The sequence below is a fragment of the Anomaloglossus baeobatrachus genome, chromosome 4, assembly GCF_048569485.1.
Source record: "Anomaloglossus baeobatrachus isolate aAnoBae1 chromosome 4, aAnoBae1.hap1, whole genome shotgun sequence".
NCBI classification, from domain to species: domain Eukaryota; kingdom Metazoa; phylum Chordata; class Amphibia; order Anura; family Aromobatidae; genus Anomaloglossus; species Anomaloglossus baeobatrachus.
Window position 1 is genome coordinate 427570792 of NC_134356.1, and position 22186 is coordinate 427592977.

The 22186-nt window shown below is 45.6% G+C and overlaps 1 protein-coding gene across 7 annotated transcripts in view; it reads right to left on the reverse strand.

The window, feature by feature from the left end:
• The window catches only part of SBF1 (SET binding factor 1), a 209865-nt gene extending 188305 nt beyond the window's left edge, over positions 1-21560 (reverse strand). For all 7 annotated transcript variants that reach the window (XM_075345423.1, XM_075345422.1, XM_075345421.1 and 4 more), the window contains exon 1: positions 21417-21560. In XM_075345423.1, the coding sequence (XP_075201538.1) occupies positions 21417-21471 (55 nt within the window). In that variant the 5' untranslated portion in view covers positions 21472-21560. The remainder of the gene's footprint in view (positions 1-21416) is intronic.
• Between the last annotated feature and the right edge of the window lie 626 nt (positions 21561-22186).

Here is a 22186-nt window from a genome sequence, read left to right on the forward strand (position 1 = left end):
TTGTTCTCCGCAGGATTTCTACAACTGTTTGTCTCAGGAACATGCAGACGATCCTGCAGGGTAATGAACAGTATTGACAAATAAAGCTCACGTTTCATTTCCCCATTGATTTCTAGGCTGCTTGCGCCTTTAATTGACACATACAGTACATAGTTGTCTATAGATCCTGCCCATTTAGATGTGAGCTACTGACAGTCTATTGTGTTTGGAGGGGATGCCGTGCCAAGTCTTCTTGTTATGAAGACCGAGCATGTTGGTTTTTAGCATGCTAATCCTTTATTACCCTAAAAGACAACCACAAACTTCCTGTAAGGGCAGCAGACGAGAAATAGCTTAGAAGGGGAATTCTCATTTACTAATATTTTGGTGTAACGCCAAGATGTGCCATAACAATGATTTTAGTGGCCTTCAACTATGGAACCTTTTATGCTCCAGGTTCTTTCATCTAACCGCTGCGTCGAAATCTGCAACATATCCATTCAAGTGACTAGGGCTGTACTGCAGCTCCCAATACAGATCGTTCCCCAATGCCTCCCACCCCAAAGATCGAGGGCTCACACTGAGTACAAGCATGGCTGATGGGGTGAGCGCGGCACTACATGTGGCATGTGACCACTGATTGACTGCAGTGGTCATGTGTTGGCCACTTGTAAACACAGATAGTGTGCCAGGGGAAAAGTATGGAGTATTGTATATTTTGATGGGGCTTTCACACATTTAATAATAAATAATATTATTATATTATTATTATGTATTCATGTATATAGCACAGTTAATTCCACCGCGCTTTACATTCAATGGCAACACTGTCCCCATTGGGGCTCACAATCTAAATTCCCCATCAGTATGTTTTTGGAGTGTGGGAGGAAACCGGAGAACCCGGAGGAAACCCAAGCAAACACGGGGAGAACATACAAACTCCTTGCAGATGGTGTCCTTGGTGGGATTTAAACCCAGGACCTCAGCGCTGCAAGACTATTTAAAGGGAACCTGTCAGGCCAAAAAAGCATTATAACCTACATGCAGGAGCCTGTGAGCTAGTAACCCCTTCCTACCTATCCCTTTTTTGAAATAGTATGTAATATGAAAGTAATAAAATAAGTTTATGTAAATGATCGGGTCTCTAGCCCCATGGGTGTCGCATCGCCCTGTAGGCGTGATGATACCATGGAGTTATATCAGCGACGTCACCATTAGCTCCTGGAGATCCCACGCGTGCGCTTACCAATCTCACCGCCTCATCCTGGTGTTTACATGTCGGCTTCTGACGTGCACTGCGCATGCCCAGAAGACGCCTGCGGTTCCTGTCATGCGCAGTGCGCGTCTGAACCCAGCATGTAAACAACAGGATGAGAAGGCGGCGGGAATGGTAAGCGCGCACACGCGGGATTCTGAAGGAGCAGATGTGACATCGCTCATGTGAATCCATGGTATCACGCCCACAGGGACGTGATATCATGGAAAGCATGCAGACGCCCACGGAGTGATGCGACATCAATGGGGCTAGAGACCTGCTCATTTACATAGGGAATATGTAAGTAATAAAACGTTTTTTATTACTTTCATATTACACAATATTACAACACACGGATGGGTAGGAAGGGGTTACTAGCTCACAGGCTCCTGCTTGGAGGTTATAATGCTTTTTGACCTGACAGGTTCCCTTTAAAGACATTTTATAAAAGTTTGAAAAAGTTTAATAATAGAGTTGATCAAAAACATTTACAAAAAAACCCATGGTCCTTTGCAGGCAGTCTATTGTCCTGCGAACCTCCTTTGAAGCCGTGCGGGTGTACTAATTAAAAGTAAGCTGCCAGGTGGAAGAAGGAAGATCCATGGTTCAGTTGTGATGCCCATGGACTACCAACATGGCCACAGGACCAGGGTCATTTGTCTCAATTTGATCAACTCTATTAAATAATTATTTAAAGATGTGTTCTTAGAAAAATATACGGTAATATTCAGCTATCTGACTGTGCAGGAACTTCAGCCTTACTCACTCAAAGACATTTGAACACAGAGCGCTAGAGTCTTTAAATTTACCAAAATATAAACATACCCCATAGACAACGTGATACAAATGTATAAAACATTTTATTATTATTATAGTGCACAGGGTATTACAGTACATACAATCAACAATCATATAAACCAGATTTTGAGTAAGTGAAGGAAGAGGGGAGACCCCCACGTGACCCAGGGAGTATATCAAAAGTTATATCGGACCTGCTAGACCAGATAGATATAGATCATATTGTAGCAACCACATGCTCACAAAATGATCCTAAATAGAGGTAAACACATCCATTGTGTCACTAATTCACAGGACCCATAGCCTAGGCCTATGGCCTTAAATCAGGTCATGACTCGGAAGGCCCATAGTAGGGCTGCACAGTGGATGGGATGTACCTTAGGGCATAATTAACATTCAATGCAAAAATACAAATGTAGAAAGATAAAGAGTGCCCCAGCAGTATCATATTAGTCAATCATTTAGTGAAGCATGTAGGCTTACCACACACAAATTAAGCGTCCGAAGGTCCTGGAGGACACGTGGGGACCGACGTCCCAACACGTGTTTCGTTACAATACTTCGTCGGGGGACGATGAATAAAAGAGTGCCAGGAGTGGAGCTTAAAAGGGGGACCCTAATTGGTAACACGCCTCCATTTCACCACGTGCACCGGAGTGGGTAACCGCTGCAGACCGCGCCGTGGCTCGGTGTCGGCGGCCGGAAGTCGACGGAGCGAAAGCTTCCGGTGACGTCACCGTGCGATACTTCCGGTATTCCGCCGCAACAAGCGTTGCCACGGACGCGAATCAACAGGCGGAACCCACTGCAGTGCTAGGTAAGGTGGACCTGCCCCTATGAGAATACCAATCCCACCTCCATAATCCCAACAATGGCGGTCCACCTTACCTAGCACTGCAGTGGGTTCCGCCTGTTGATTCGCGTCCGTGGCAACGCTTGTTGCGGCGGAATACCGGAAGTATCGCACGGTGACGTCACCGGAAGCTTTCGCTCCGTCGACTTCCGGCCGCCGACACCGAGCCACGGCGCGGTCTGCAGCGGTTACCCACTCCGGTGCACGTGGTGAAATGGAGGCGTGTTACCAATTAGGGTCCCCCTTTTAAGCTCCACTCCTGGCACTCTTTTATTCATCGTCCCCCGACGAAGTATTGTAACGAAACACGTGTTGGGACGTCGGTCCCCACGTGTCCTCCAGGACCTTCGGACGCTTAATTTGTGTGTGGTAAGCCTACATGCTTCACTAAATGATTGACTAATATGATACTGCTGGGGCACTCTTTATCTTTCTACATTTGTATTTTTGCATTGAATGTTAATTATGCCCTAAGGTACATCCCATCCACTGTGCAGCCCTACTATGGGCCTTCCGAGTCATGACCTGATTTAAGGCCATAGGCCTAGGCTATGGGTCCTGTGAATTAGTGACACAATGGATGTGTTTACCTCTATTTAGGATCATTTTGTGAGCATGTGGTTGCTACAATATGATCTATATCTATCTGGTCTAGCAGGTCCGATATAACTTTTGATATACTCCCTGGGTCACGTGGGGGTCTCCCCTCTTCCTTCGCTTACTCAAAATCTGGTTTATATGATTGTTGATTGTATGTACTGTAATACCCTGTGCACTATAATAATAATAAAATGTTTTATACATTTGTATCACGTTGTCTATGGGGTATGTTTATATTTTGGTAAATTTAAAGACTCTAGCGCTCTGTGTTCAAATGTTTCTGAGTTGTTGCCTATAATGTCTGGTTTTTTTAGGTTATATATTACTCACTCAAAGGGATGATCCATTCAGAAAGGGTGGCTATAGCACAAGTGGTTTTTTTAGCAAAATTTCACCCCCAAACTATTAATATGTGCATGTAGTTCTTTCAAAGACAAGTTTACATGGCCAGTCTTTCATAGAGAAATCAGTGTTTGCACTGGTATGTAAATGAGGCTGAAGAGCTACTTGTAGATCTGAAACCTCTGTCACTCCAGCTCTATTCCCTCTCCAGCAGAGCCTCCTCCTGCTTGACTGAAAGCCTCTATGTTCTGAAACTTCAGGAAAGGAGCTGTAAGTCAAGCAGGAGGATTCTCCGCTGAGCGGTGGGAATAGAGCTGGAGTGACAGAAGCTTAAGATTCTCAGCCTTATTTGCATTCCTATTCAAATGCTGATTTTTTTAGTAACAGAGGATCGGACTAACCATGTCAAGGTATTGCTGGACTAGTCTTTGAAGGAGGTGAAATCCTAGTGACAAATTTCCTTTAAGACTCCAGTGCCTTAGATTTTCAAGACAAAAGGAGAAGGACTTGTTTTTCAAGTTTCAAAGTTAGGCATCATACATGGTCACAGCACAATTCCACTAATATACAGAGCTATAATATGGCAGATATCAAAGTCTATGGCACCATATTGTATCACTGCATGCCACCAATTTCAGAAAAAGGATATATTTTCCTGTCAGTGTCATAAAAACTTCCACTGAAAAAACATGCCATGTTCCATCAGAGGTCCTGTTCTAATGCAAATTTCGTGCCATATGGAGCCACCATTCACATGGCACACTTATTGATGGTTGCCATACTTATTCTTAAAGGGAACCTGTCAGGTGCAATATGCACCCAGGCCAGAGCCACGAGCAGTTCTGGGTGCATATTGCTAATCCCTGCCAACTGTCCATGTATCTAGTAGCATAGATAAAGATTTCTAAAGATCTTTTATCATATGCTAAAGAGGCCAGCTACTAGTTGCAAGGGTGTTACTTCCCTTGGCTAGTTGGCCCACTTAGCATGTAAGCACACCTACATGCTTACATGCTAATGAATGCGAAGAGTCAGAAGCATGGTCGCTATCACCTCTGCTGCAGTGCCACCGCTTGTTTTTGGCTCAGTGCGCATGATCAGAAGTCCCGGATATCTAGTCATGTGAACTATGAAGCCGGGTGTACATGTCCGGGCTTCAAACTGGTGGAATGCCCATGACCGGAAGTCCGGGGACGTTTGATCCCGTGCACTGAGCCGAAAACCAGCGGTGAGAGTGACCATGCCTCTGACGCTGCATATTCAATAGCATGCCCACAGGGGTGTGCTTACATGCTAAGGGGGCCAACTAGCCAAGAGAAGTAACGTCTTTGCAGTCGCTGGCGTCATTAGCATATCATAAAGAATGTTTAGAAATACTTTTTCTAAAGATCTCTTTATCTATGCTACTATATACAGGGACGGTTAGGCAGGGATTAGAGATTTGTACCCAAACTGCTCGTGGTTCTGAGTGCATATTGCACCTAACAGGATCACTTTAATACTTTTTTTTTTTTTTTTTTTTCATTCTGAACCTTTCAGAAACACTTTTCAGACATCATCCCAAATGACATGGTTAAAAACTATTCAACTGCCACTAAATTCCAGTAAAATAAGAAATAGAACGCCATCCTTGCATACAAACGTAATGGGAGAAGGAAAGTGAAAGTGAAAAATCAATGGCACAACAAGGTGTCTCTTAATAGCTAAATATCCTGTTGGTTTCAGGATCACAATAATCCTAGTAATGTGCCCGGATTCATCACCTCGCCCAAACCCTCGCCAGACATACTGTTCTGATACCATCTGCTTTTTTACCACGCAAACAAACTCATGTTCTTCACTTTCATCAAACAAATAAAACATCGAATTCCGATCAAATCAGTTAAAGATATGGCCTACACTACAATTATAACCTTACAGCTGGAAACAAGGGACACCGAAAGGATTGTCACATGTAAAAATAAATGGTATTGGGACTTTAATTAGTCAAAGTCGGGGGATGCTATGAGAGAGTGGGTGCTGCTCTGATATCTCAGCCATTTATTTCAATAGGCATCAAGTAATACAACATTCCCACCGGAAATACTTCAATGCATTAAACGTCCTCTGAAAACAACGGTTATCAGGGCTTCAGATGTCTACAAGACCACCAGAACTATTCTACAGCAGACAGACATCAGGACAGCTGAGAGATAGACACCAGTCACAATATACATGGCAGGTAAAGTTCCAGGAGCGGCCATGTGTGTGCATAGAAATCTGATACCGACACCTATTGTATTGTCCTGACTAGAAGACACATTTTTAACAAGAAAACATCTTTCTAAAATGTATGTAGGCCTTATATAGTCTGCACTCAGTAAGGCTAGCAGTGTCGGACCTCCCTGACTACTTCCTTAAAGGGGTAGTCTACTATTTTTACATTGATTACTTATCCATAGGATAGGTCATCAATGTCTGATCAGCCAGGGTCCGACACCCCACAAACCCACCGATCAGCTGTTTTCGGTGCCGCCAGTAGCAGACGGAAATACTTACTTCTGGCAGATGTGACGTACCCAGCCGCGGAGGCTCTCAGAGGACGGAGCAGCTCCGGAACTGAGCATTTCCAGCCACTTGCTGCCACTGCCAGCACAGAGAACAGCTGATCGGCAGGGGTGCAAGGTCTCAGATCCCTACTGATCAGACATCGATGACCTATCCTAAGGAGAGGCCATCAATATAAAACCAGTGTACAATCACTTTAAGGGCTCATTCACATGACCGTTCCGTTTGTCCGGGTCAGTTCCTGTTTTTTTGCGGACCTACTGAAAGGACCATCTTTTCAATGTGTTTTGTGTAGGATCGGATGGCACATAGAATAACTTCCGTATGCATCCGATCCTACAAAAAAAACAAAACACATGGGATGCCGTATGTCCATTCCGTTATTATTCAAAACGGAGTAAAGAAGGGGTTAACGCCGCGCATCAGCCAAATGAAAGTGTAGAGATGTTGATGAATAATATCTTTTTTTATTTCATTGGTCTACGCATTTCAAGGTCAAAGCCTCTTCCTCAGGACCAGGACATCAACAAAGTATCAATGCTCATCCACGTGGGGCTGCAGCAGACGCCATTATCTCATGCTTATCAGTGGCTGTGACTCTCACAACCATAGTAGGTGAGTGTATATTTCCTGTATATACCACACTTGTCATCTGGTGTTGCCCTACCAGCGCTTCTTATTTTAGATCTAACCGTTCCGTTATTATGGAACATGTCCTATTCTGTTCCGTAATTGCGGACCGTGACTCAATACAAGTCAATGGGTCCACAAAATCCCCGGACGTCATATGGAAACACTTCCGTGTGACCTCCGTCAGGTGTCCATGCAGTCTGTGTCCTGCTTCCTGCCAGTCCCGCACTGCAGTGTGTCAGTGTCTGCCCGCAGTATCAGCAGCTTCTCACACTGCAGTGCGGGCAGCCGCGGGGATGACGAGCGCTGCTGTCAGGAGGTTAGATGAGATCATTACCTGCTGTGACGATCTCCTGCAAACCTGACGTCAGCGCTGTCACTGCCTTCTATGCCCGCCTCGTTCTCACGTCACGTCTCACGGGCGGCCCGAGACTGTCACTAGCGGTGACATCATGGGCTAGAACGATTCTTCGCTGTGAACGCGGCAGACGATGGAAGTCAGTGACAGAGCTGACGTCAGGAGTGCAGGAGATCGTCACAGCAGGTAATGATCTCATCTAACCTCCTGACAGCAGCGCTCGTCATCCCCTGCAGTGACCTGGGCTGACCTATTGATGTTAGCTCAGGTCACTGCACTACTCTCCCAGCCAATGGGGAATGTTCTGTTCTTCATTGACTGGGACAGTGAGTATGGTATGGATCGTCGTGGCACCCCCTTATTGGATTACGCCGGACAGGATTTGATTGTTCTTTCAAATAAACTGGTGAAAGAGGGAATGTTTTGAGAAGTGTTTTTTCAAATAAAACTTTTTTTGTAGTCTATTTTTTTTTTTTTATTACTGACTGGGTTTGTGATGTCGGGTAGCTGATAGACGCGTGACATCACTAACCCCAGGGCTTGATGCCAGGTCACATTACACATCTAGCATCAACCCCATATATTACCCCGTTTGCCACCGCACCAGGGCAATGTGATGAGTTGGGGCAAAGCGACAGGATTGGCACGTCTAATGGATGCGCCGCTTCTGGGGTGGCTGTGGCCTGCTATTTTTAGGCTGGGGAGTGTCCAATAACAGTGGACCTCCCTAGTCTGAGAATACCAGACCACAGCGATCCGCTTTACCTTGGCTGGTGATCCAATTTGGGGGGGGACCCCACTTTTTTTTGTTTTAAATTATTTATTTAATTTAAAATAACAGCGTGGGGTGCCCTCTGTTTTGGATTACCAGCCAAGGTGAAGCTGCCAGCTGTGGTTTGCCGGCTGCAGTCATCTGCTTTACCCTAGCTGGCTACAAATGATAGGGGGAACCCCACTTTTTTTTTTTTTATTATAAATTGATTTTTTTGGCTAAATACAAGGCTAAGCACCCTTTAGTGCCACATGAAAGTCACTAAAGGGTGCCAGCTTAGAATGTGCAAGGGGGTGGGACATTGTATAGGTCTTTCTCATCTATCTATCCCTCTATCTATCTAGCTATCTATCCCTCTATCTCTCTGTCTCTATATCTATCCATCTTTATATCTACCTATTTATCTTTCTAGCTGCTTCCGTTTTTTGCGGTCCGCAAAAAAAACGGAAGGCACACTGATGTCAAACGGATGCCACACGGATGCATCCGTGAAAAAAACGGACCGTTTTTTGTGGACCGCAAAAATGAAAGGGTCATGTGAATGTAGCCTACAGCACAAGGTAGAGCATTCATAAGCACTGTGCTCCTATCCTTGAGATAACGGAGCAGCTGCACAGTTCTCTCTCTAATGCTGAGCAGGGGGGACAGAGCTGATGTTGCTGGCAGGTTAGGCAAAGCTTGTACAGACATGAGGTTTAATAAAAAGGATCTTTGGTGCCCTGAAGAGCCACATTCTCCCTGACCAAAGCTGATCTACATTTTCACACTCTGTCTGTGCAATATATAGGACACATATGTGATGCCATTCTTATTTGCCCACATTTATTACTGATCATGAAGGGCACAGATCATCAGTATAGCACAGATCTGCAATAGGCAACATATAATATCCTTTACTTTTTGGTAGAACCCTACTAATATACTTCTATCACTTTGGAATAATTCATTACCCCCTTTTCTTCTATTCTGCAGCACTAAGAAATGAGCACAGATGTAAACCACCGTTAGTGACATCACAATTTTACATCACCAGGGTAGTTTTCATATTAACATTTTTTTTCGTATTTTCTGTTGTCCAAATATGGAAGAGTCTTATAATCAGGTGCATCTTAGGCGGATCCTGCTTTTACAGCAAAAAAACGCATGCAAACGCATGTGTTATTTTGCAGGATCCTGTCACTTTAAGTTTATGGGCGGGCATTGGAGTCATGTGATCGGGAGTGAGGGGAACTGAACGTGAAAGACTGGGAGCCGGCTTCTGACAGCTGTGCAGGCTCGTAACCAAAGTAAACATCGGGTAACTTGCTTGGATACCCGATATTTACATTGGTTACGAGCGTCTGCAGCTGCTAGGAGCCTGCTCCCTGCACACGTAACCAAGATAAACATCGGGTAACTAAGACCATGGTTACCCGATGTTTACCTTGGTTACGAGCGTCCTCCGCTCTCAGGCGGGGGAGAGAGAGAGAGGAGAGAGAGGGTGGGAGGTGGGGGAGAGAGGGAGGGGGAGGTGGAGAGAGAGGGAGGGGGAGGTGGAGAGAGGGACTGATCACGCAAGGCTGGTTTCTGGGCATGCTCAGTAGAGCAAGCAGGATCCTGTCTATCAGCATGCCAGCGTTCACATGCGTTTGCGTGCTGTTTAGTCAGGATCCAGCAATTTGCAGTATTTGGACGCAGCTCAAAAATGCTACAAGTAGCGTTTTTGAAAAAAGTTAAAAAATTGCAAGTCGCTGGATCCTTACTATAACGCACGCAAACGCAGGTGAACGCATGTTGAGGCGAGTCCAATGCAAATGCATTGAAATTAAAACGCATTTGCACTGGATCCGTTTTTGCGTTAAAAAAACGTTCATGACGGATGTTAAAAAAAAACGTAGTGTGAAAGCAGCCTTAGGCTGCTTTCGCACTACGTCTTTTTAACATGCGTCCTGAACGTTTTTTTAACGCAAAAACGGATCCAGTGCAAATGCGTTTTCATTTCAATGCATTTGCAATGGACTCGCGTTAACATGCGTTCACCTGCGTTTGCGTGCGTTATAGTGAGGATCCAGCGACTTGCAGTTTTTTTAACATCTTTCAAAAACGCTACATGTAGCGTTTTTGAGCTGCGTCCAACTTCTGCAAATTGCTGGATCCTGACTAAACAGCACGCAAACGCATGTGAACGCTGGCATGCTGATAGACAGGATCCTGCTTGCTCTACTGAGCATGCCCAGAAACCAGCCCCGTGATCAGTCTCTCTCTCTCCTACCTCTCTGTCTCTCTCCCCCTCTCTCTCCTCCCTCTCTGTCTCTCCCCCTCCCTCTCCTCCACCTGAGAGCTGCGGACACTCGTAACCAAGGTAAATATCGGGTAACCACTTATCTTAGTTACCCGATGTTTACGTTGGTTACGTGTGCAGGGAGCCCGGCTCCTAGCAGCTGCAGACGCTCGTAACCAAAGTAAATATCTGGTATCCAAGCAAGTATACCCGATGTTTACCTTGGTTACGAACCTCCGCAGTTGTAAGAAGCCGGCTCCCAGTCTGGCACGTTTAGTTCCCATCACATGACTCCAATGCCCGCCCCTAAACATCCAGTGACAGGATCCTGCAAACTAACACATGCGTTTGCATGCGTTTTTTGCTGTAAAAGCAGGATCCGCTTTTGCAGCAAAAAAACGTTCAGAACGCATGTTAAAAAGACGTAGTGTGAAAGCAGCCTTATAGTTTGAAAATATATTTTGGCAGTAAAATTTAGTACTATAGGGCCTAAAAGAAAGAAGAATTAGGTCTGAATAGATATTTGCTGTCACAGAACAAAATGACTTCACATGCTAATTTTCAACAAGGCCTATCGTTATGTTTTGCACAGCATTTGGCCCTCCTCCATAAAGAACAGTTTGGTCACCAGTAGCGATGAGCGAACCTGAAATCTACACTTAAAAAAATTAAATAAATAAATAATAACTAATGTCCGAGTTCATGTACGTATGCAAAACACTCGAGCGAGCATCGGGGTGCTCGGGTACGATCGGTGCAAGACACTTGGGAGTCATTAAATGGCTTTCACTTGGGGGTAAAAACATTTCTGGATGTAGTGTGTCAACAAAAACAACAAAAACAACAAAAACAACAAAAACAACAAAAACAACAAAAACCCTGCGCTCCCTCCCCTGGAAATTCTCTGTTTATGGCTGGCTGTATGTGGGTGGAGAGCCGAAATGCCCAGTTAGTGAGTTCAGGTCAAGTCTGGGTCCTAAACTGAACTTTATGTAAAGACCAGCAGCATCCGGCAAACCAGACTTCCACGGGTCCACTCATCTCTAGTGAGCAGTCCCTAAAGGGAACCTGTCAGCAGATTTGATGACTATAAGCTGTGGCCACCACCAGTCGGCTCTTATATACAGTATTCTAACATGCTGTATATAAGAGCCCAGGCCTCTGTGTAGAACATAAAAATCACTTTATAATATGCACCTAAATCGGTCGCTGCGGTGGATTCTAGCCAGATGGGTGTCTCAGTTTTCCGGTGCCAGCGCCGCCTCTTTCGGCCATCTTTGTTCTTCTTCTGAAGCCGCGGTGCATGACGCATCCTACGTCATCCACACTCGCCGGCATTGAGGTCCTGCGCAGGCGCACTTTGATATGCCCTGTCCGGGACCGGCGAGTGTGTATGACGTAGCGTGCGTTATGCTCACAGGCTTCTCAAGGACGACAAAGATGGCCGAAAGAGGAGGCGACGGCATCGGAAAACGGAGACACCCATCTGACTAGAATCCACCACAGCGCGACCATTTAGGTAAGTATTATAAAGTGTTTTTTTATGTTCTACACAGTGGCCTGGGCTCTTATATACAGCATGTTAGAATGCTGTATGTAAGAGCCCGGTGGTGGTGACCGCAGCTTATAGGGCAAAAAACTGGTGAAAGGTTCCCTATAATATAACACATTCTAGATGAAGAAGCAAACACATAAGAAAATCAGAACAATGAGCAATGTGAATGTGTGGTGGGAATTTTGTTTTTGCAGTTCTTACTCCAGCTCTTGCCTGGAGTAAGGTTTCTGGCGTTTTCAATGTGGCATACCTTTAGACATGTGTGACTAAGAGTTTTTCCAACTTTTGGTGCTAAAAAAATTGCAAAAACTAGTTAAAGACAAAATGAAAATCATTTTTTGGCATATGTAAAATAAAAAAAGCAAATACCACAAGACAAAAAAAAAAAAAAAAGAAAATGGGTTTCAATAAAATGATCATTGGGTCATTAGTTTGAAGATCTGACCACGGACTATGGGGAGAGACCCGACAAGTCAGGTGTCGACTCCAGCAGCTTCTCCCTGCATCGCTCTTATTTGATTGACAGGTCTCTCCCAATGAACACAATGGGGCAGACCTGTTAATCATCTGGAGTGCTGCAGGGAGAAGTGATTGAGCACCAGGTGGAACCATGTTATGCAAGTAAATGAATGTCACAACTGCACTGGATTTATTCTGGTCTTAAATAATGAAAGACCAGGACAGTGGTAGAAGTAGAGCTGGAGTGGCGGGGTAAGGACACCTCATTTTGTTCTATCTTTGAACACCTCTTTAATGGATAGACAGCCCCATAACAATATGCTATGTGCATAGACTCAAAAAACACACAAGGGTATCTCTTTCTAAAATACAAGGCAGGGTAGAAAATATCCTTGTCACAGTCTTTGGATATTCTATGCAGTCACTTGTTAAAAGGGTGTGCATTTCCTACATTACATCTTTTTAAATGAAGTACAACCACTTGAAAAAATAAGATATACTCATCTTGGGCACCAACTCCTTTACTGCGATGTCAGCGCCGAGGCTGGCAAAGACATAGTTGTGCTACGTGAGCCCCGCAGCCAATCAGCGTGAACGGTGCGGGATAAGAGTATGGTATGTTTAGTTTACAAGGAGAAGAATGTATTTTATAAGTGGGTTGCCAGGTAGTAGACAACCCCTTTATTAGTCATGCCAACGAGTGTTAAGCCAAAAGTAGCAACCACGAGGCCAAAAGAAGCAACTACCAACCACGAGGCCAAAAGAAGCAACTACCAACCACGAGGCCAAAAGTGGCAACTACCAACCACGAGGCCAAAAGAGGCAACTACCAACCACGAGGCCAAAAGAGGCAACTACCAACCACGAGGCCAAAAGAAGCAACTACCAACCACGAGACCAAAAGAAGCAACTACCAACCACGAGGCCAAAAGAAGCAACTACCAACCACGAGGCCAAAAGAAGCAACTACCAACCACGAGGCCAAAAGAAGCAACTACCAACCACGAGGCCAAAAGAAGCAACTACCAACCACGAGGCCAAAAGAAGCAACTACCAACCACGAGGCCAAAAGAAGCAACTACCAACCACGAGGCCAAAAGAAGCAACTACCAACCACGAGGCCAAAAGAAGCAACTACCAACCACGAGGCCAAAAGAAGCAACTACCAACCACGAGGCCAAAAGAAGCAACTACCAACCGTAAGGCATAAAGTGGCAACTACCAACCACGAGGCCAAAAGAAGCAACTACCAACCGTAAGGCATAAAGTGGCAACTACCAACCACGAGGCCAAAAGAAGCAACTACCAACCGCGAGGCCAAAAGAAGCAACTACCAACCGCGAGGCCAAAAGAAGCAACTACCAACCGCGAGGCCAAAAGAAGCAACTACCAACCACGAGGCCAAAAGAAGCAACTACCAACCACGAGGCCAAAAGAAGCAACTACCAACCACGAGGCCAAAAGAAGCAACTACCAACCACGAGGCCAAAAGAAGCAACTACCAACCACGAGGCCAAAAGAAGCAACTACCAACCACGAGGCCAAAAGAAGCAACTACCAACCACGAGGCCAAAAGAAGCAACTACCAACCACGAGGCCAAAAGAAGCAACTACCAACAACGAGGCCAAAAGAAGCAACTACCAAGCACGAGGCCAAAAGAAGCAACTACCAAGCACGAGGCCAAAAGAAGCAACTACCAAGCACGAGGCCAAAAGAAGCAACTACCAAGCACGAGGCCAAAAGAAGCAACTACCAAGCACGAGGCCAAAAGAGGCAACTACCAAGCACGAGGCCAAAAGAGGCAACTACCAAGCACGAGGCCAAAAGAGGCAACTACCAAGCACGAGGCCAAAAGTGGCAACTACCAATCACGAGGCCAAAAGTGGCAACTAGCAATCACGAGGCCAAAAGTGGCAACTACCAATCACGAGGCCAAAAGTGGCAACTACCAATCACGAGGCCAAAAGAAGCAGCTACCAACCATGAGGCCAAAAGAAGCAACTAACAACCACAAGGCCAAAAGAAGCAACTACCAACCACAAGGCCAAAAGAAGCAACTACCAACCACAAGGCCAAAAGCAGCAACTACCAACCATAAAGCCAAAAGTAGTAACTACCAACCATAAGGACGCATTACCTAGAATTTGACTGCTATGGAATTTCCAAATTGGAAACTCCACAGAACTGCAAAGGGAGAGATCCACTGAGCATATTGCCAACTGCAGATGAAGAATCTGAAGCTCCAGTCATTTTCCTTTGCTGATCTCCTCCACAGCAAGTAGATTCTATTATGTAACATATCTTCCTCAATGCTGGGAATATAAATTTGAGGTGGTAAACTCCACTGTGCATCCGACCAAAGGGCCCTCACAGTCTATACATTTTGTTTTCGAAGACAGACTGGTTACAGAAACTAATTCCCTATCCGCACCGAGGAGACAGAAGAACCTGGATGACCACCATGGTGGGAGCAGTGATGGTGGCCATATTAGCATTAAACAGCTTAAAAAAAAAAAAAAAACCTTAGTTTAATGAGTTGACAGTAGAATATACAGTGGGTACAGAAAGTATTCAGACCCCTTTAATTTTTTCACTCTGTTTCATTGCAACCATTTGGTAAATTCAAAAAAGTTCATTTTTTTCTCATTAATGTACACTCTGCACCTCATCTTGACAGAAAAAAACAGAAATGTAGAAATTTCTGCAAATTTATTAGACAAGAAAAATAATCACACGGTTATAGGTATTCAGACCCTTTGCTCAGTATTGAGTAGAAGCACCTTTTGAGCTAGTATAGCCATGAGTCTTCTTGGGAATGATACAACAAGTTTTTCACACCTGGATTTGGGGATCCTCTGCCATTGTTCCTTGTAGATCCTCTCCAGTTCCGTCAGGTTGAACGGTGAATGTTGGTGGACAGCCATTTTCAGATCTCTCCAGAGATGCTCAATTGGGTTTAGGTCAGGGCTCTGGCAGGGACAGTAAAGAATGGTCACAGTTGTTCTGAAGCCACTCCTATATTTTAGCTATGTGCTTAGGGTCATTGCCTTGTTTGAAGATAAACCTTCGACCAAGTCTGAGGTCCACAGCACTGTGGAAGAGGTTTTCTTCCAGGATATCTCTGTACTTGGCCGCATTCATCTTTCCTTCAATTGCAACCAGTCGTCCTGTCCCTGCAGCTGAAAAACACCCCCATAGCATGATTCTGCCACCACCATGTTTCACTGTTGGGATTGTAATGGGCAGGTGATGAGCAGTGCCTGCTTTTCTCCACACAACGCTTAGAATCATCACCAAAAAGTTTTATCTTTGTCTCATCAGACCAGAAAATCTTGTTTCTCATAGTCTGGGAATCATTCATGTGTTTTTTTTGCAAACTCTATGTGAGCTTTCATATCTCTTGCACTGAGGAGAGGCTTCCGTCAGGTCACTTTGCCAAAAAGGCCGACCAGTGAAGGGCTGCAGTGATAGTTGACTTTGTGGAACTTTCTCCCATCTCCCTATTGCATCTCTGGAGCTTAGCCACAGTGATCTTGGGGTTCTTCTTTTCCTCTCTTACCAAGGCTCTTCTGCCACGATTGATCAGTTTGGCTGGATGGCCAGGTTTAGGAAGAGTTCAGGTGGTCCCAAACATCTTCCATTTAAGGATCATGGAGGCCACTGTGCTCTTAGGAACCTTGAGTACTGCAGAAATTCTTCGGTAACCTCGGCCAAATCTGTGCCTTGCCACAATTCTGTCTCTGAGCTCCTTAGGTAGATCCTTTGACCTCATGATTCTCATTTGGTCTAACATGCATTGTGATGTCTTATATAGATAGGACTTGATTTGGGAAGGCGCACACCTATCAGTTTAATTAAGCACAGCTGGACTCCAATGAAGAAGTAGGACCATCTCAAGGAGGATCACAAGGAAATGGACAGCATGCGAATTAAATATGAGTGTCTGAGCAAAGGGTCTGAATACTTATGACCATGTGATATTTAAGTTTTTCTTGTTTAATAAATTTGCAAAAATGTCTACATTTGTTTTTTTTCTGTCAAGAAAAAGTGCAGAGTGTACAATAATGAGAAAAAATGAACTTTTTTGAATTTACACAATGGCTGCAATGAAACAAAGAGTGAACAATTTAAAGGGGTCTTAATACTTTCCGTACCTATTGTAATCCACTTTAGAATTACTGAAGATTGATTTAATGGTAGAAGTAAATGCTTTTTGGGAGGGCTTTTTTTGGTGGTGGTGGTGGGGGGGGGGGGGCTTACGCCATTAATTTTTTTATGCAAGAAAACCAAATTGCAAGTTCCACCTAGAGAAGGGACTGACCCTGCAAATCAATGGTTAACCCTTTAACAAGCCTTGCATCATGACTACAAATATTCGCCAAGACAGAAACATCTGCAGATAGTGTCACAATACAAGCTGCACACACCTTTATATTAGACTGGAGGAAGGCTGGATTTAGCAAAGTCTGCTCTATCATTTCTGGATTCATTATTAGGACATACAGGAGGGTTAGGTTACACAGACTAGAGGATGGCAGGGAGTGCAGCGTAAACAGGTGGCAATATACCCTGCACACCTCTACTAGGCAGTGTATATAGCAGGCAATATACCTGTATGTGTGCGGGGATGGTGGAACTGTACGGCCTCGCAGTCCTACACCTGTACACTATGTATACACACGTGGTCAAAATTGTTTGTACCCCTCATTTAATGAAAGAAAAAAACAATGGTAACAAAAATAACTTGAATCTGACAAAAGTAATAAAAAAAAAAAAAATCTATGAAAATTAACAAATGAAAGTCAGACATTGCTTTTCTGCTTCCACGGAATTTTAAAAAGAGAAAACTCATGAAATCGGCCTGGACAGAATGATGGTTCCCTCCTTAAGTTAATATTTGGTTGCACAACCTTTTGAGGCAATCACTGCAATCAAACGATTGCTGTAACTGTCAATGACACTTCTGCACCTCTTGACAGGTATTTTGTCTGACTCCTCAAGAGAAAACTGCTCCAGTTGTCTCGTGTTAGAAGGTATAATTTTCTTTCTAATCTCCTGAGACAACTTCGCTTCCTCTGGTCCATGTTGAGTGTGGTACACACCTTGCCACCAAACAGCACAGTGAGTATCTGTAGCCCTATATACAGGCCCACTGACTGATTACAAGATTGTAGACACCTGTGATGCTAATTAGTGGATATACCTTGATTTAACATGTCCCCTTTGTCACATTATTTTCAGGGTTACCATCATTTCTGTCCAGGCCTATTTCAGGAGATTTATTTTTGTTTTTTAACTTCTATGGCAGCATGGTTGAAAAGCAATGACTGATTTTTATTTGGTTATTTTCATAGATTTTTTATGTATTATTACTTTTGTCAGATTCAAGTTATTTCTGCGACCATTGTGGGTTTTTCTTTTATTAAATGAGGGGTACCAACAGTTTTGACCACGTGTGTATATATGTAGTGTACAGGTGTAGGACTGTGAGGCCGTACAGTATGTGTATGTGCAGGGATGGTGGAACCGTACAGCCTCGCAGTCCTCCACACGTACACTACATATATGTGCAGGGATGGTGCACATTATGCATTATATATATATATATATATATATATATATATATATATATATATATATATATATATACAGGGCACTGTACTGCAGACCATAAGGCCCATGTCTCCTATATACAGTGCACACCTCCATACTGTCTATATACAGGGCACTGTACTGCAGCCCAGAAGGCCCCTGTCTCCTATATACAGTGCACACCTCCATACTGTCTATATACAGGGCACTGTACTGCAGACCATAAGGCCCCTGTCTCCTATATACAGTGCACACCTCCATACTGTCTATATACAGGGCACTGTACTGCAGACCAGAAGGCCCCTGTCTCCTATATACAGTGCACACCTCCATACTGTCTATATACAGGGCACTGTACTGCAGACCAGAAGGCCCCTGTCTCCTATATACAGTGCACACCTCCATACTGTCTATATACAGGGCACTGTACTGCAGACCAGAAGGCCCCTGTCTCCTATATGCAGGGCACACCTCCATACTGTCTATATACAGGGCACTGTACTGCAGACCATAAGGCCCCTGTCTCCTATATACAGTGCACACCTCCATACTGTCTATATACAGGGCACTGTACTGCAGACCATAAGGCCCCTGTCTCCTATATACAGTGCACACCTCCATACTGTCTATATACAGGGCACTGTACTGCAGACCATAAGGTCCCTGTCTCCTATATACAGTGCACACCTCCATACTGTCTATATACAGGGCACTGTACTGCAGACCAGAAGGCCCCTGTCTCCTATATACAGTGCACACCTCCATACTGTCTATATACAGGGCACTGTACTGCAGACCAGAAGGCCCCTGTCTCCTATATACAGTGCACACCTCCATACTGTCTATATACAGGGCACTGTACTGCAGACCAGAAGGCCCCTGTCTCCTATATACAGTGCACACCTCCATACTGTCTATATACAGGGCAGACCAGAAGGCCCCTGTCTCCTATATACAGTGCACACCTCCATACTGTTTATATACAGGGCACTGTACTGCAGACCAGAAGGCCCCTGTCTCCTATATGCAGGGCACACCTCCATACTGTCTATATACAGGGCACTGTACTGCAGACCAGAAGGCCCCTGTCTCCTATATACAGTGCACACCTCCATACTGTCTATATACAGGGCACTGTACTGCAGACCAGAAGGCCCCTGTCTCCTATATACAGTGCACACCTCCATACTGTCTATATACAGGGCACTGTACTGCAGACCAGAAGGCCCCTGTCTCCTATATACAGTGCACACCTCCATACTGTCTATATACAGGGCACTGTACTGCAGACCAGAAGGCCCCTGTCTCCTATATACAGTGCACACCTCCATACTGTTTATATACAGGGCACTGTACTGCAGACCAGAAGGCCCCTGTCTCCTATATATAGTGCACACCTCCATACTGTTTATATACAGGGCACTGTACTGCAGACCAGAAGGCCCCTGTCTCCTATATATAGTGCACACCTCCATACTGTCTATATACAGGGCACTGTACTGCAGACCAGAAGGCCCCTGTCTCCTATATGCAGGGCACACCTCCATACTGTCTATATACAGGGCACTGTACTGCAGACCATAAGGCCCCTGTCTCCTATATACAGTGCACACCTCCATACTGTCTATATACAGGGCACTGTACTGCAGACCAGAAGGCCCCTGTCTCCTATATACAGTGCACACCTCCATACTGTCTATATACAGGGCACTGTACTGCAGACCATAAGGTCCCTGTCTCCTATATACAGTGCACACCTCCATACTGTCTATATACAGGGCACTGTACTGCAGACCAGAAGGCCCCTGTCTCCTATATACAGTGCACACCTCCATACTGTCTATATACAGGGCACTGTACTGCAGACCATAAGGTCCCTGTCTCCTATATACAGTGCACACCTCCATACTGTCTATATACAGGGCACTGTACTGCAGACCAGAAGGCCCCTGTCTCCTATATACAGTGCACACCTCCATACTGTCTATATACAGGGCACTGTACTGCAGACCAGAAGGCCCCTGTCTCCTATATACAGTGCACACCTCCATACTGTTTATATACAGGGCACTGTACTGCAGACCAGAAGGCCCCTGTCTCCTATATGCAGTGCACACCTCCATACTGTCTATATACAGGGCACTGTACTGCAGACCAGAAGGCCCCTGTCTCCTATATGCAGGGCACACCTCCATACTGTCTATATACAGGGCACTGTACTGCAGACCATAAGGCCCCTGTCTCCTATATACAGTGCACACCTCCATACTGTCTATATACAGGGCACTGTACTGCAGACCAGAAGGCCCCTGTCTCCTATATACAGTGCACACCTCCATACTGTCTATATACAGGGCACTGTACTGCAGACCAGAAGGCCCCTGTCTCCTATATACAGTGCACACCTCCATACTGTCTATATACAGGGCACTGTACTGCAGACCAGAAGGCCCCTGTCTCCTATATACAGTGAACACCTCCATACTGTCTATATACAGGGCACTGTACTGCAGACCAGAAGGCCCCTGTCTCCTATATACAGTGCACACCTCCATACTGTCTATATACAGGGCACTGTATTGCAGACCATAAGGCCCCTGTCTCCTATATACAGTGCACACCTCCATACTGTCTATATACAGGGCACTGTACTGCAGACCAGAAGGCCCCTGTCTCCTATATACAGTGCACACCTCCATACTGTCTATATACAGGGCACTGTACTGCAGACCAGAAGGCCCCGGTCTCCTATATACAGTGAACACCTCCATACTGTCTATATACAGGGCACTGTACTGCAGACCAGAAGGCCCCTGTCTCCTATATACAGTGCACACCTCCATACTGTCTATATACAGGGCACTGTATTGCAGACCATAAGGCCCCTGTCTCCTATATACAGTGCACACCTCCATACTGTCTATATACAGGGCACTGTACTGCAGACCAGAAGGCCCCTGTCTCCTATATACAGTGCACACCTCCATACTGTCTATATACAGGGCATTGTACTGCAGACCATAAGGCCCCTGTCTCCTATATACAGTGCACACCTCCATACTGTCTATATACAGGGCACTGTACTGCAGACCAGAAGGCCCCTGTCTCCTATATACAGTGCACACCTCCATACTGTCTATATACAGGGCACTGTACTGCAGACCATAAGGCCCCTGTCTCCTATATACAGTGCACACCTCCATACTGTCTATATACAGGGCAGACCAGAAGGCCCCTGTCTCCATACTTTATATTCCTGTACAGGCATGGTCCCCATCTCCCCGCATATTAACCCTTTAGCGCACACTTTCCGCGTTGAGCTGAGCAGCCTCCCGCACCCCCACAGCTCATCCTCCCCCATCTCCAGGTACTCCGGGTATTCCCCTTCTCCGCTCCCAGTGCCGCCCATTCTCACCTCTCTTGTTAAGGTCATATCCCACCAGCAGGAAATAGTCTGCCAATCTCGCCATGTCCCCGTTCCCCGGGCCGCTCTCTCAACCCTGGACTCCTCCCGCTGCCGCCGCTGCCATCTTTCCTGCCAGCCCGGCCTGGTACTGCGCATGCACGAAATCGGCACGAGCGGGTGTGGTCTGTAGGAACACGTCATGGGGCGGGGCGTTGTGGAGGTCAGGAGGAGGGCATATCACGTGACGTCTTCAGTGAGAACCGTCATCATTGGACGTACTGCACCCGGAAGTGGGCGTGTTCCCTGAATGTGGGCGGTCCGGTGACGCCTGATTGGCTAGTGAGGGGCGTGAGCGGCGTCTGGGCGCTGTCATGTGGAAGAGGCCGCTTCGGTGACAGAGCGGAGTGTTATTGGGAGGTGCTCAGCTGTGACGTGGGAGCTGGCGCATGTCCTGTCAGATGTCAGGGGCCGCGAGTGGAAATAGTTTGGAAAGTCGCTGGAGAGTGCATCTTCTTGTATGTTTGTAGCTGGTTTATTTAGAATGAGGGTTCTTACAAAGACATTCCATGTAGAGTCCGGGGTCTGCTGTGTACATTCCACGGCTGACAATGTGGCGGTATCCACAGCCCTGGGCGTCACACTGTGCAGAATCCGACCACAATATGTGTCTGGATGTAACCTGATCTGTGGATGTGTACGGGTTATTATTATGGGATGTCTGCCTCAGGGCGAAATCTGCAGCCGTACAAATCTCATCCTAGTGCTGTGGAAAGTTTCCA